Source organism: Girardinichthys multiradiatus, chromosome X (assembly GCF_021462225.1).
Source record: "Girardinichthys multiradiatus isolate DD_20200921_A chromosome X, DD_fGirMul_XY1, whole genome shotgun sequence".
In the NCBI taxonomy this organism is placed as follows: Eukaryota; Metazoa; Chordata; class Actinopteri; order Cyprinodontiformes; family Goodeidae; genus Girardinichthys; species Girardinichthys multiradiatus.
The window spans coordinates 18429635-18441609 of record NC_061817.1 but is presented as its reverse complement, the minus strand read 5'-3'; the positions used below and the strand labels follow the sequence as shown (position 1 = coordinate 18441609).

General features: G+C 42.8%; 1 protein-coding gene across 1 annotated transcript in view; it reads right to left on the bottom strand.

Moving 5' to 3' along the window:
* Nucleotides 1-730: 730 nt before the first annotated feature.
* LOC124863112 (voltage-dependent T-type calcium channel subunit alpha-1I-like) overlaps nt 731-11975 on the bottom strand; it is a 127298-nt gene continuing 116053 nt past the window's right edge. Inside the window, exon 31 of the mRNA XM_047357361.1 lies at nt 731-766. Within this exon, the coding sequence (XP_047213317.1) occupies nt 731-766 (36 nt within the window). The remainder of the gene's footprint in view (nt 767-11975) is intronic.

The following is an 11975-nucleotide window of genomic DNA, read 5'->3' as shown; positions in this document are numbered from 1 at the left end:
AACAGTGACAGATAAGGAAACTGGTTGGAACGCCCCACCCCAACAAGATGCAGAAAAACCTTTCTGTGCATTTATGACCTTATTAAGGTTTATTAAGGTTTACCTTTACTGAGGTAAACTACAGAAATTATTAATGTCCAAGAAATCACAAAAAACCATTAAATGAAAAAGGCTGCAACTGGAGTTGCATATTCTAATTTATAACTCTCTCTCTCCCTCTCTCTCATATATATATATGTTAACAGTCAGTTTTTTAACCACAGTCAGAATAAATGTATCTTTTAAAAAACAACCTTTAAGCAGGTATAAAATCTACTTTATTTTATTTCTGTCATGAACAATGTTTTTTTCTTTTAGGTGTAATGGAAAATCATAATTTCTAGAAGGCTTGAAAACAAGTTTTAGATTTGAAGCAAACATTTTTGATCCCACAGAGGGTTTTTACAAATGATTTGTCTTGCACAAAACTATTTTTTCAGGGATTTGTCATATTTGCATCTGCTGAGTACACCCTTATGATATATATATATATATTTTCTTCTTTTCTAAAACTTCTGCAATTCCTTTTCTTTGCTTCATGAGAGTGTATTGAATTGAATCTTTTCCTTCATCTCCTCAGTTCAAACCTCACCTTCCCTTCTGCATCAGCACCAGATAGCTGGTATGTTCGTCCAGGCTCAATTCATCAGGGAGAGCAGAGACGAGGACTTATCCGAGAGTTGCACCGACTTCAATGATGCTGCTCAATCTCTGCCATTCTGATCTGCTGCAAAGAGTTTATTTCACTTACTGATGCCTTTAAAAGCCAATGAAAGAAGAAAGAGTGATTGGTTCCAACATCCTGCAAGAACACAATCTCCAGTGCTCATCATGACCATTGTAGCACTGGAGACCCTCAATGTAGTTAATTTTTCTGCATGTAAGTATTAAACAAACATGATCAGCCTTATTTATTTGTTTATTCATTAGCTCTAATAAACCAGCATAAGTTGCATAGACACGACATAAAAAACCTCAACCAAGCTGAAATGAGATGCCATAGCTGTTGACAAGTCTGCAAAGAGAGAACGGTGAGACATTTCAAGCAGTACTTTGTAATCATCGAGTGAAACCACCATGTTTTCAGTTTTATAAAATGATATTAAAGCTTTTTCAAACTCTTTGAACCACATTTTCTTTATTCAAAGATCATGCAAATCAGCTTATATGCTTTTACCTTATTGGTTACTCAGTCTTTCTCAGCAATATTTCAAACAAGCGAAGCTGGATTTCTGGAAATGCTGTCTGGGCATTCTAGCAATATTATTTATGGAGGTATAGCAATAAATATTAATCGAGGGTACTTAAAGTGGGCCAAGTGAAATTCAATGAGCGAGGCTGCTTAGCCATGTATTAACGCGTGAATAAAGCGGCTCATAAAGCAAGATTCACTGCTGATATGTGCCAGTTAATCATCCACTGCCACAGGTCCCAAAGAGAGACAGAAATGTAATGAAGCAAAGCAAAGACAACAAGCACATCAAAGCGACTCATTAGCTCAAAGAAACACTTTACATCTGTACTGTTTTGTTTCATGTAGTAGCCACACTATATCTGTGACTTGTGCCTCATAGTTAAGCAATAAATGGCCCCAACAGGACCCTTGCAAGTCATTAGCATGTGTTTTTATCGACACGTAACTGAAACTACAGCGTCCATGTTCTTCGCTGTGCCTTCGGGGAGAACCCAGAAGTACAATGGGCAGAGGGAAACTTTGCTACAACAGAAATATTGCTGTCTTTACTAACAAGATAGGGAACAGCAAACTGAAAGTAATCACTTCAGTACAAGCAGAGGGAGAAACAGCATTGTTCTATTCAACAGAATGGACTGAAAAGGAAAATAAATGTGTCTCTCGTGACTAAAGCACATGAGTCATACTAGCCAACACATACTGTTTGCTGTATCAATATGCTTAACCCTGCAGGGTAGTAGTCAGAAGATAATTTCTTACAACACACCACAAAGATTAACAACAGCATTTATGAGAAATGCACTGCTATGATTACAAATGAAGCAATATAGAAGGATGCTGGTCTAAAGGAAGCATAAGGTCAATACATTGAGGCTAAATGAATGGTAAAGGTTGAACTGTCACTTTTCAGGTCATCTCAAGGGCTCTTTACAGAGTAACATGATGAATTATTCTCTTCTAACAATATTAAGCCCAGATTTCTAGTGGGGCCTTTGTGTCACCTCAAAATACATGTGTTTTGCAAAAGTGTTCATAGCTCTTGATATTTGCACCTCTTGCTGAGTTACAGCCATTAAGTTAAATGTATTTCATCAGGATTAATGCAATACACCAACAACGAAGTCCTGGATGACGGGAAGTGAAATGTCGGCATTTGGACGCTGCTTCCCTGGGTCAATACTTTGTAGAACCACCTTTCGCTGGTGGTTCTACAAAGTCTTGGCAAGTCATTTTGGTATGTTTGTACCAGCTTTCCACATTCAGAGAGTGAAATCTTTGCCAGTCTTAACTAGCTTAAACTTGCTTTGCATGGAGGGCATCTTTAACCATCAGTTTCAAGACTTGCCAACTATTTTCAGTTGGATTTAGGTCTGCATATGCTTTGATCTAAAATGGATGTTTAGGATTGTTGTTTGTTGGAGGGTGAACCTCCACCAAGGTCTTAAGTCTTTTGTAGCCACTAACAGGTTTTCAGGATTGTCGTGTAAAAAACTCTGATTCAGCTGCGATGTCCCTGCAGAAGAAAGCATCCCAACAGCACTATGCTGCCACTACCATGTTTCATTGTGGGGGTGGTGGGTTAAGCGTAATGTGCAAGTTGATTTATCACCACATTTTGCATTTGCAAGTAGACCATGAAGGTTAATTTTAGTTCCATCTGACCATAGCACCCTTCATTGATATGTTTGCTTTGTTCCCTAGATGGTTTGTGGCAATCTACAGGATTGTTAATAGCCTTTTTTCAATTATTGGTTTCTTCTTATCACCTCTTCCATAAGGGCCAGATTTGTGGATTGCACTACTAGTAGTTGTCCTGTTGACTGATTTTCTCACCTGAACTTTAGATCTCTGCAGCACCTCCATAGTTACCATGGGCATGGGCATGCTCGCAGGCTTTCTGATCAGGTGATTAGTGAGTGAGTGATTTTAACTTCAAAAATATTTTGAGAACTGTGGATGAATTTTCTTCCACCCAACACTAAGCCTCCTAACCAAACCCTCTTGGATGCTTCTGCTTTAAAGCTGCCCTTATATAGCTTGTCGGCTTAAGAGGTGTTGGTAGGTATGCAGTACCTTTTTTCAGATGAAGTATTGGACGATGCTTTATGAAATATGTCAATGCTTGCAATATAGTTTTATAACCTTACCCTGATTTATATGCCTTCACAACTTTATGCCTGACCTATCTGCTGTGTTCCTTGGTCTTCATGATGATGTTTGTTCACTAATATTCTCCAAAAACCTCTAAGGCCTACACAGAATAGTTGTATTTATAGTGAGATAAACTACACAGGTGAAGTCTATTAACTAAGTAGGACTTTTCAAACGAATTTTAGCACAATATTTTATCAAGGGGAGTCAGAGTAAAGGGAGCAAACTACAAATGCTTGTCAACCCATTTCAGACTTTTACATCACACAGAATCAAGTTTGTTGTTTTAATCTGATAAACTATGAACATTCAAGGGGTATGAATACTTTAGCAATGCATCGTATGCAAGTTAATGTTCACGGCAAACTGAAGCAGAGCTATTCTGGATCAGATAGTAAGTCAGAGACCAAACATACATAGCAAAAGTAGTGGAAGTGCTCATAGAGGAGAGGAAACATGTAAAAAAGAGAGAGGAAGATTGATGGTCTGACAGCAGTTGCAGACAGGCTGAAGCGAAGCTGACAGGTGAGGAGGTGTAGATCCAGTTACTTCCTCCTCTGAGCTGACCCACTGCACTTTGTCACTGTGATAGACAACACTCGCACAGGACAGTATGTTTCTTAGTGAATGTTGAATGCAAGACTTTCCTGTTAACAAGACACCTTGGAATATAAACTCAAGGAGACTGTGGGTGGCCATGTGCATGCTCTCCTGCAAGGCATACAGTCATGAGGCATGGGTGCATTTGTGGTGTCGTGCAAAGGGGCCTCATTAATCCACTAAACAGCCATGCAAGATGGTTTTATCAGCGGTATTTTCATGATAGTACAAGCAAAATGCATCTCCTGAGTATCTACATACACACTGATTTGAAGTTTACTGCATATATTTGCGTTCATGAATGTAAATGTCTGTTATATGGGTTTCTAGTAGTAATGAAGGATGCATCCAGAATTGTCAGTCTGGGTTTCTGATGCAGCCTGAAATTGATGCTTTACCTACACACTAGTCCATTACACTCTGAATTCTGGCAGCTGGCAAAACTATCCATATTTGCAGATACAGTAACGTATCTATGAGGGCTGATATTTAGGTGTTACATTTTTGCTTTATTCTTTATTAATGCTCAAATGTAATACTAACAAGTTAAAGTTAATGTTTGGTCATTTTGCTCCTGGCGCTACATTGAGAAAGCATCTAATACAGCTGTTTTAAATTTCCTAGCTACACATAAAAAGTAGGTGCAGAACATCCCAAATCTTGCATACCCAGCAGATTTACAGTATATTAGGTTTCCGTGTTTTATATCAATGAAATGCAACTAAAAGAACAATATTTTGTCCTTTTGTTTCTGTAATAAAATTTTGTCATTTCAAATTCTGCTTCCCTAACAACATAGCATTTGATTACACAAAAGCTGCTAAGACTATTTTTATTTCAAGCAAACACTAAAGCAATTGTATTTGGAAGTATACTCCAAGAAACTGCGAAGATCCAGTCCTTCTGTTGTGTGCTGAATGCAGTTGTCTGCCTGAAAAACCACAGCAGCACTGAAGAAAGAAGACTTCAGATTCACCTGCATCTCTCTAGATGAGTGGTTCTCAACATTTTAAAGTGTAACATTTTGCTCATTGTAGCGTTCTTCACCAGGTGCATGAAGTTCAAGCTACTTGTTCTTCAGCCCTGTGTTGTTGCTTGAACTGTGCACATTTTTAAATACAGATTGGATACATGTGCTGTGATTATTACAGTGTTCCATATTCATTGACCACAATATAATTTTTTTGGATGGGTCTTAATCTGGCCCACATGACCTAAATAATTTAATTGCAGCCCTGGCTTATGTTTAGGGTGAGTGTCCTTCATCCTTCTTTCCATAAACCTTGTCCAACATGGTTCTCCCTACTAAAGAGAAACATCCCCACAGCATGATACTGCCATCACCATGTTTTACAGTAGGGAAAAACAGGGAGATGTGGCTTGCTAGTTCCACATGACATCATTTTGCAAATGTGACCAGAGCACCTTTTTCTATTGTACATGATTTGTGGGAAAAAAAAGAAAATGTAACAAGAATAAAAAATACCTCATATAACATATATTTCTTTATTTTATGGTTCATAAAAATGGAATTTTAGTTCTTCTTTTAGGTTGAGAACAAAGAAAAATATAATTGTAATATGTCTTAATTTTAAATGATAACTAGGACATTTTCATGCCTGTTGAGGTCTAATGACAAAAACAAATAGAGGTTTTTTTCCTTGCACCATTTTTGTCATTCTGTTGTTTAACATGAAAAACTGGTAAAATATGCTTGTTTTGTCACTTTTTATTTTAAAACATGTTCAGTTTTCTAGTATTTAGGCCATTTTTACTAGGAGCCCCGGTTGCAAGGCCTGTAAAGTCATGTGTTTTTTGGAGGCACTGGTTTGCAACATGCTTTATGTTTGGTCAATCAAGTTTTCAAAGGGGTTTCTATAATACTGTCCAGTACACTTTTCATTAGTTTACAGTTAAAGCTGGGCTTCCAGTGTGCTTGAACAATCCTGTTTTTGACTATCACCAAGAATATTTCTACAGTGAGCCTCGGTTACCCTCATTAGTAAAAGTAGCACAGTTTGAGACACACGATATGATGTAAAAGCATTACGCTTGCTCTATCAGCCTGTAGATGTCTGCAAGGCTAATCTTTTCTGCAAGTAATTCATTAAAGGTGCTTTAATGTTTTTTAAACTGGTTGTGTTGTTCTTACTGAGCAGTCTGCGTATGAGGTGTGAGGACATTTTTTTTTTTTTGCTTCTGTTCAGCTCTTGAACATATTAAGCCTTTCATATTTTCTTGCACAGCCTTGTCCAGGGTTGTGTACGTATACTAAACAGGGTTTATGTGTGTCCAGGGTGGTACCTCTTGCGGGTGGCCCTTGCAGTCTTTGCAGACAGGCGGAGAGGAGTAATGGAGGAAGACGGAGCCGGAGAGGTTGTCGATCATCAGCATCTCCCCTTCTATTGTATCCTTGATTAGGAGAGAAACGCTGTCCAACCCACTGGCTCTCCTGGAACACATACACACACATACACACGCACACATACGGGACAGAAACGCACACGGGACGCAGGCCGGCAGACCAGGATGCACGCAGGCGCAAACATGTGCACATGCGGACATGCGAGGACAAAAAACACGCAGGGAAAGGCATACACCATTGAAAGGATTCATTAAAGTGCTCGTTTGAACACGCAGATATGCTTTTTTATAAACGTTTACAAATTGCAACTGGTCATTCATGTAGAGTGCCTTGCAAAAATATTCATACCTCCTCAGCTTCTCTAATTCTGTTATGTTACAACTAACATCAATATATTTTATAGGGACCTTATGTGATAGACCATACAATTGGTCTATAGCATAATTTTAAGTTGAAAAGACACCGATTTAAATTTTTACGAATACTAATCGGAAAGTTTAGCGTGCAGTTGCATTCAGCCCATCAGAGTCAATACTGTGCGGGGACCACCTTTTTCTCTAAGAAAGATCTAAGTATTTTGGGCATATCTCTACCAGTTGTTGCACTTCTAGACCGCTTACATTTTTGCCTATTCTTCTTTGTAATAAAGCTCATGCTTAGCTAGGCTTGAGGAAGAACATCTAACTAATACATTTTAAGGTCCTGTCATAATTCCAAATTGATTTAGATCTGGGCTTTAAGTGGGCCCTTCTACGACATTATTATGTTTTGGTATAAAAATTCCGTTGTATGCTTTGGGACAGTGGTCTGTTGGATGGTGAACTTCACCCTTAGTCTAAAGTCTTGCAGAATTCAAGTTTTCTTGCAGAATTGCTCTGTATTTGGCTCATACAGATGTATTTTTACTGTACGTCTGAAGAGAATTAATTGCAGACATAAGAGGTATCAAAATAAAGCAGGGCTGAACACAAAATATGCCACACAAAACTATGCACTGTTTTCCTTTGCATCACAATGATGCTTCATTTTGGGTTGGTCTGTCAAATAAATTCAAATAAAATCCATTGAAGTTTGCAATTTTACTGTGACAAAATTAAAAAAATTGAAGTTAATTTAATAATAATAATAATTTTGCAAGGGTACTTTTCTTATTGGCGTCTGCAATGATAAATGTTTATTGTCTACGCTTGTCACAAACCATTTATACAGAAAACGTATGAAGCAATTTGTTTTGCTACTCAAGGCATTGTCAGAGATTATGTACCAATCATTCTTTCATCTTAATGAATCTTTTTTGTTTCAAAAAAATAAAGACACTCAATGATAAAGCTCTAAATGGCCATTAGTCAAGTAACATCTAATTTTGCTATCAACGCTTTGGGCACTTATGTGGAGTAATTACGTTTGATATATCACCTCAATTAGGCTGTTCAATACCTTCTTGAAACAATTTAGATTTAAGCATTAGCTATTTGCTCTGGGCATATTATAAGCTTTAAAGTAATTTAGCCTGAATCACTCTGGGGTTCTTTTTGTAGATTAATTTCTGGATACGCATCTACTGTACCAGCAACAGAAAACTGCTTCAAGAACGAATATGTAATATATGTCTAGCATGCCTTACTATGGTTCTGTATTTCCCAATGAATTGGATGCATTGTGCCTTTAGCCAAATAACTATTACATCAGAAGATATTTCCCAAAAGATACTGTGGAAATAAGGTCACTCCTCTTCAATCCCTGAATAAGCCAATTTCATAACAAAATTCTGCAATGGTGCTTATGGGACTATACTTAGATCTGTTATGCAAACATATCACTTCTCATATGACTCACATGGCTTTATTACATTTACCTCATGACTTATGTTTTAAAAAAATGAGGGGGTTATGATTTCAAGAGCCAACCTACTGTACTGTGAGCTGTATATTACAGAAATGCGGTTGGTTTATCAAACAAGGCTGCAGAGCCATAAACTCCTAGCTAGCTTTAGCAGAGTCAGTATTAAAAAACACACTATTTTGCAGGCAAGCTCAATATAGTTTGCTGAATGTGTAGGTGGAAAGCCTAATATAAAAATAATGTTTGATTGACTGCCGTTGTCTGTGTACTGGCCCCCATTAATAACTGTATTAGTGGACAACAATAGGGCTTGTCTGACGGGACTGGAAGTTGAGAGCAAGAGAGGGGAGAACTGAAATTAATTACTGCCTCTATCTGACTGTCACGGGCTCAGCCATTATCTCTCCTCTCCTTTTCCTGGATGGTAATTGTGTGTGTGTGTGTGTGGTGTGTGAACTTCCTGCAGTGTATTGTTTGGAGTTGTGGAGTACTTTAGCAATGTTTCTGCATTAAAGCTAGAAACAATAAAAGTCTCGCAAGAACATATCAGCTGTAAATGAAATTGGTCTCTTCCATTCATATGTCTGCCTTGCATGACATGCAAACCTTGGACACCAATCATTTAAACAAAGGGATTTTCAGTCGGTCTAAAGTTAACAAGTACATTTAAGCAAGATTAGCTTTTTTCTTTTTTTTTTTTTTTCCGATTTCAAATTAAAAAGGGGAAAACCAATCATGCAAAATGTTAAAATCTCAAATCTTGATACCCCAGATGATTTTTTAGGTTCAAGACCCAAATTAGCCTATGAACTAAAACATTTTTGTAACTGTAAACTATGCTTAAATTTATTAATCCCTGCCCCAACATTCTGCAATAATAAGTACCCAAGTTGATAATGTATTAAGCTCGTTCGTTCGTCATCTTCCGCTTATCCAGGACGGGTCGCGGGGGGCAGCAGACTCAGCAGAGACGCCCAGACGTCCCTCTCTCCAGACACCTCCTCCAGTTCCTCCAGGGGAGCCCAAGGCGTTCCCAGGCCAGCCGAGAGGACCTAGTCCCTCCAGCGTGTCCTGGGCCGTCCCCTGGGCCTCCTCCCGGTTGGACGTGCCTGGAACACCTCCCGAGGAAGGCGTCCAGGAGGCATCCGGTATAGATGCCCGAGCCACCTCAACTGGCTCCTCCTTGATGTGGAGGAGCAGCGGCTCTACTCCGAGCCCCTCCCGGATGGCCGAGCTCCTCACCCTATCTCTAAGGGAGTGCCCGGCCACCCTACGGAGGAAGCTCACTTCAGCCGCTTGTATCCGTGATCTCGTTCTTTCGGTCATGACCCAAAGTTCATGGCCATAGGTGAGGGTAGGAACGTAGACCGAACAGTAAATTGAGAGCTTTGCTTTTCGGCTCAGCTCTCTCTTCACCACAATGGACCGGCACAGCGCCCCCATTACTGTGGCAGCTGCACCGATCCGTCTGTCGATCTCCCGCTCCATTCTTCCCTCACTCGTGAACAAGACCCCGAGATACTTAAAACTCCTCCACTGAGGCAGGAACTCCCCTCCAACCTGAAAAGGATAAGCCACCCTTTTCCGGTCGAGTACCATGGCCTCGGACTTGGAGGAGCTGATCCTCATCCCAGCCGCCTTCACACTCGGCTGCGAACCGCCACAGCGCATGCTGTAGGTCTTGGCTAGAGGGGGCCAGCAGGACCACGTCATCCGCAAAAAGAAGAGACGAAATCCACTGGTCCCCAACCCAGACCCCCTCCGGCCCTTGGCTGCGTCTAGAAATCCTGTCCATAAAAGTATGAACAGGACCGGCGACAAAGGGCAGCCCTGCCGGAGGTCCAACATGCACTGGGAACAGGTCCGACTTAGTGCCGGCAATGCGGACCAAACTCCTGCTCCGCTCGTACAGGGACCGGATGGCCCCTAATAAGGGCCCCCGATTCCATACTCCTGGAGCACCCCCCACAGGGCATCACGAGGGACACAGTCGAATGCCTTCCTCCAGGTCCACAAAACACATGTGAACCGGTTGGGCAAACTCCATGAACCCTCGAGCACCCTGTAGAGGGTATAGAGCTGGTCCAGTGTTCCACGGCTGGGGATGAAAACCACACTGTTCCTCCTGAAGCCGAGGTTCGACTATCGGTCGGACTCTCCTCTCCAATACCCTGGCGTAGGCCTTACCAGGGAGGCTGAGGAGTGTGATCCCCCTGTAGTTGGAACACACCCTCCGGTCCCCCTTCTTATAAAGGGGGACCACCACCCCAGTCTGCCAGTCCAGAGGCACTGTCCCCGACCGCCACGCAATGTTGAAGAGGCGTGGTCAACCATGACAGCCCTACAACATCCAGAGACTTGAGGTACTCAGGGCGGATGTCATCCACCCCGAAGCCTTGCCACCGCGGAGCTTTTTAACCACCTCGGTGACTTCAGCCTGGGTGATGAAAGAGTCCAACCCCGAGTCCCCAGCCTCTGTTTCCACCACGGAATGCGTGATGGCAGGATTGAGGAGATCTCGAAGTACCTCCTTCCACCGCCCGATAATGTCCTCAGTCGAGGTCAGCAGTCTCCCGCCCCCACTATAAACAGTGTTGGCAGAGCACTGCTTCCCCCTCCTGAGGCGTCGGACGGTTTGCCAGAATCGCTTCGAGGCCAACCGGTAGTCCTTCTCCATGGCCTCACCGAACTCTTCCCAGGCCCGAGTTTTTGCCTCTGCCACAGCCCGGGCCGCAGCACGCTTGGCCTCACGGTACCCGTCAGCCGCCTCAGGAGTCCCACAAGCCAACCACAGCGATAGGACTCCTTCTTCAGCTTAACAGCATCCCTTACTGCCGGTGTCCACCACCGGGTTCTGGGATTGCCGCCACGACAGGCACCGCAGACCTTACGGCCGCAGCTATGGGCAGCAGCATCGACAATAGATGCAGAGAACATGGTCCACTCTGACTCTATGTCTCCAACATCCCCCGGGATCTGGTCGAAGCTCTCCCGGAGGTGGGAGTTGAATACATCCCTGGCCGAGGGCTCCGCCAGGCGTTCCCAGCAGACCCTCACTATGCGCTTGGGCCTGCCGAGTCTGTCCGGCTTTCTCCTCCTCCAGCGGATCCAACTCACCACGAGGTGATGATCAGTGGACAGCTCAGCCCCTCTCTTCACCCGAGTGTCCAAAACATGCGGCCGAAGGTCTGATGATACGACAACAAAGTCGATCATCGACCTCCTGCCTAGGGTGTCCTGGTGCCAAGTGCACTGATGGACACCCTTATGTTTGAACATGGTGTTCGTTATGGACAATCCGTGACTAGCACAGAAGTCCAATAACAAAACACCACTCGGATTCAGATCGGGGAGGCCATTCCTCCCGATCACGCCTCTCCAGGTGTCACTGTGTTCCCCACGTGGGCGTTGAAGTCCCCCAGCAGAATAATGGAGTCCCCGGGAGGGGCACTATCCAGTATCCCCGACAGGGACGCCAAGAAGGCAGGGTACTCTGCACTACCACTCGGCCTGTAGGCTGAAATGATAGTCAGAGACCTCTCCCCAACCGAAGGCGCAGGGATACAACCCTCTCATCCACTGGGGTAAACCCCAACACGAGACGGCTGAGCTGGGGGGCAACAAGCAAACCCACACCAGCCCACCGCCTCTCCCCGTGGGCCACTCCAGAGTAGAAGAGAGTCCAACCCCTCTCAAGGAGATGGGTTCCAGAGCCCACGCTGTGCGTGGAGGCGAGCCCGACTATTTCTAGTCGATATCTCTCGACCTCCCGCACAAGCTCAG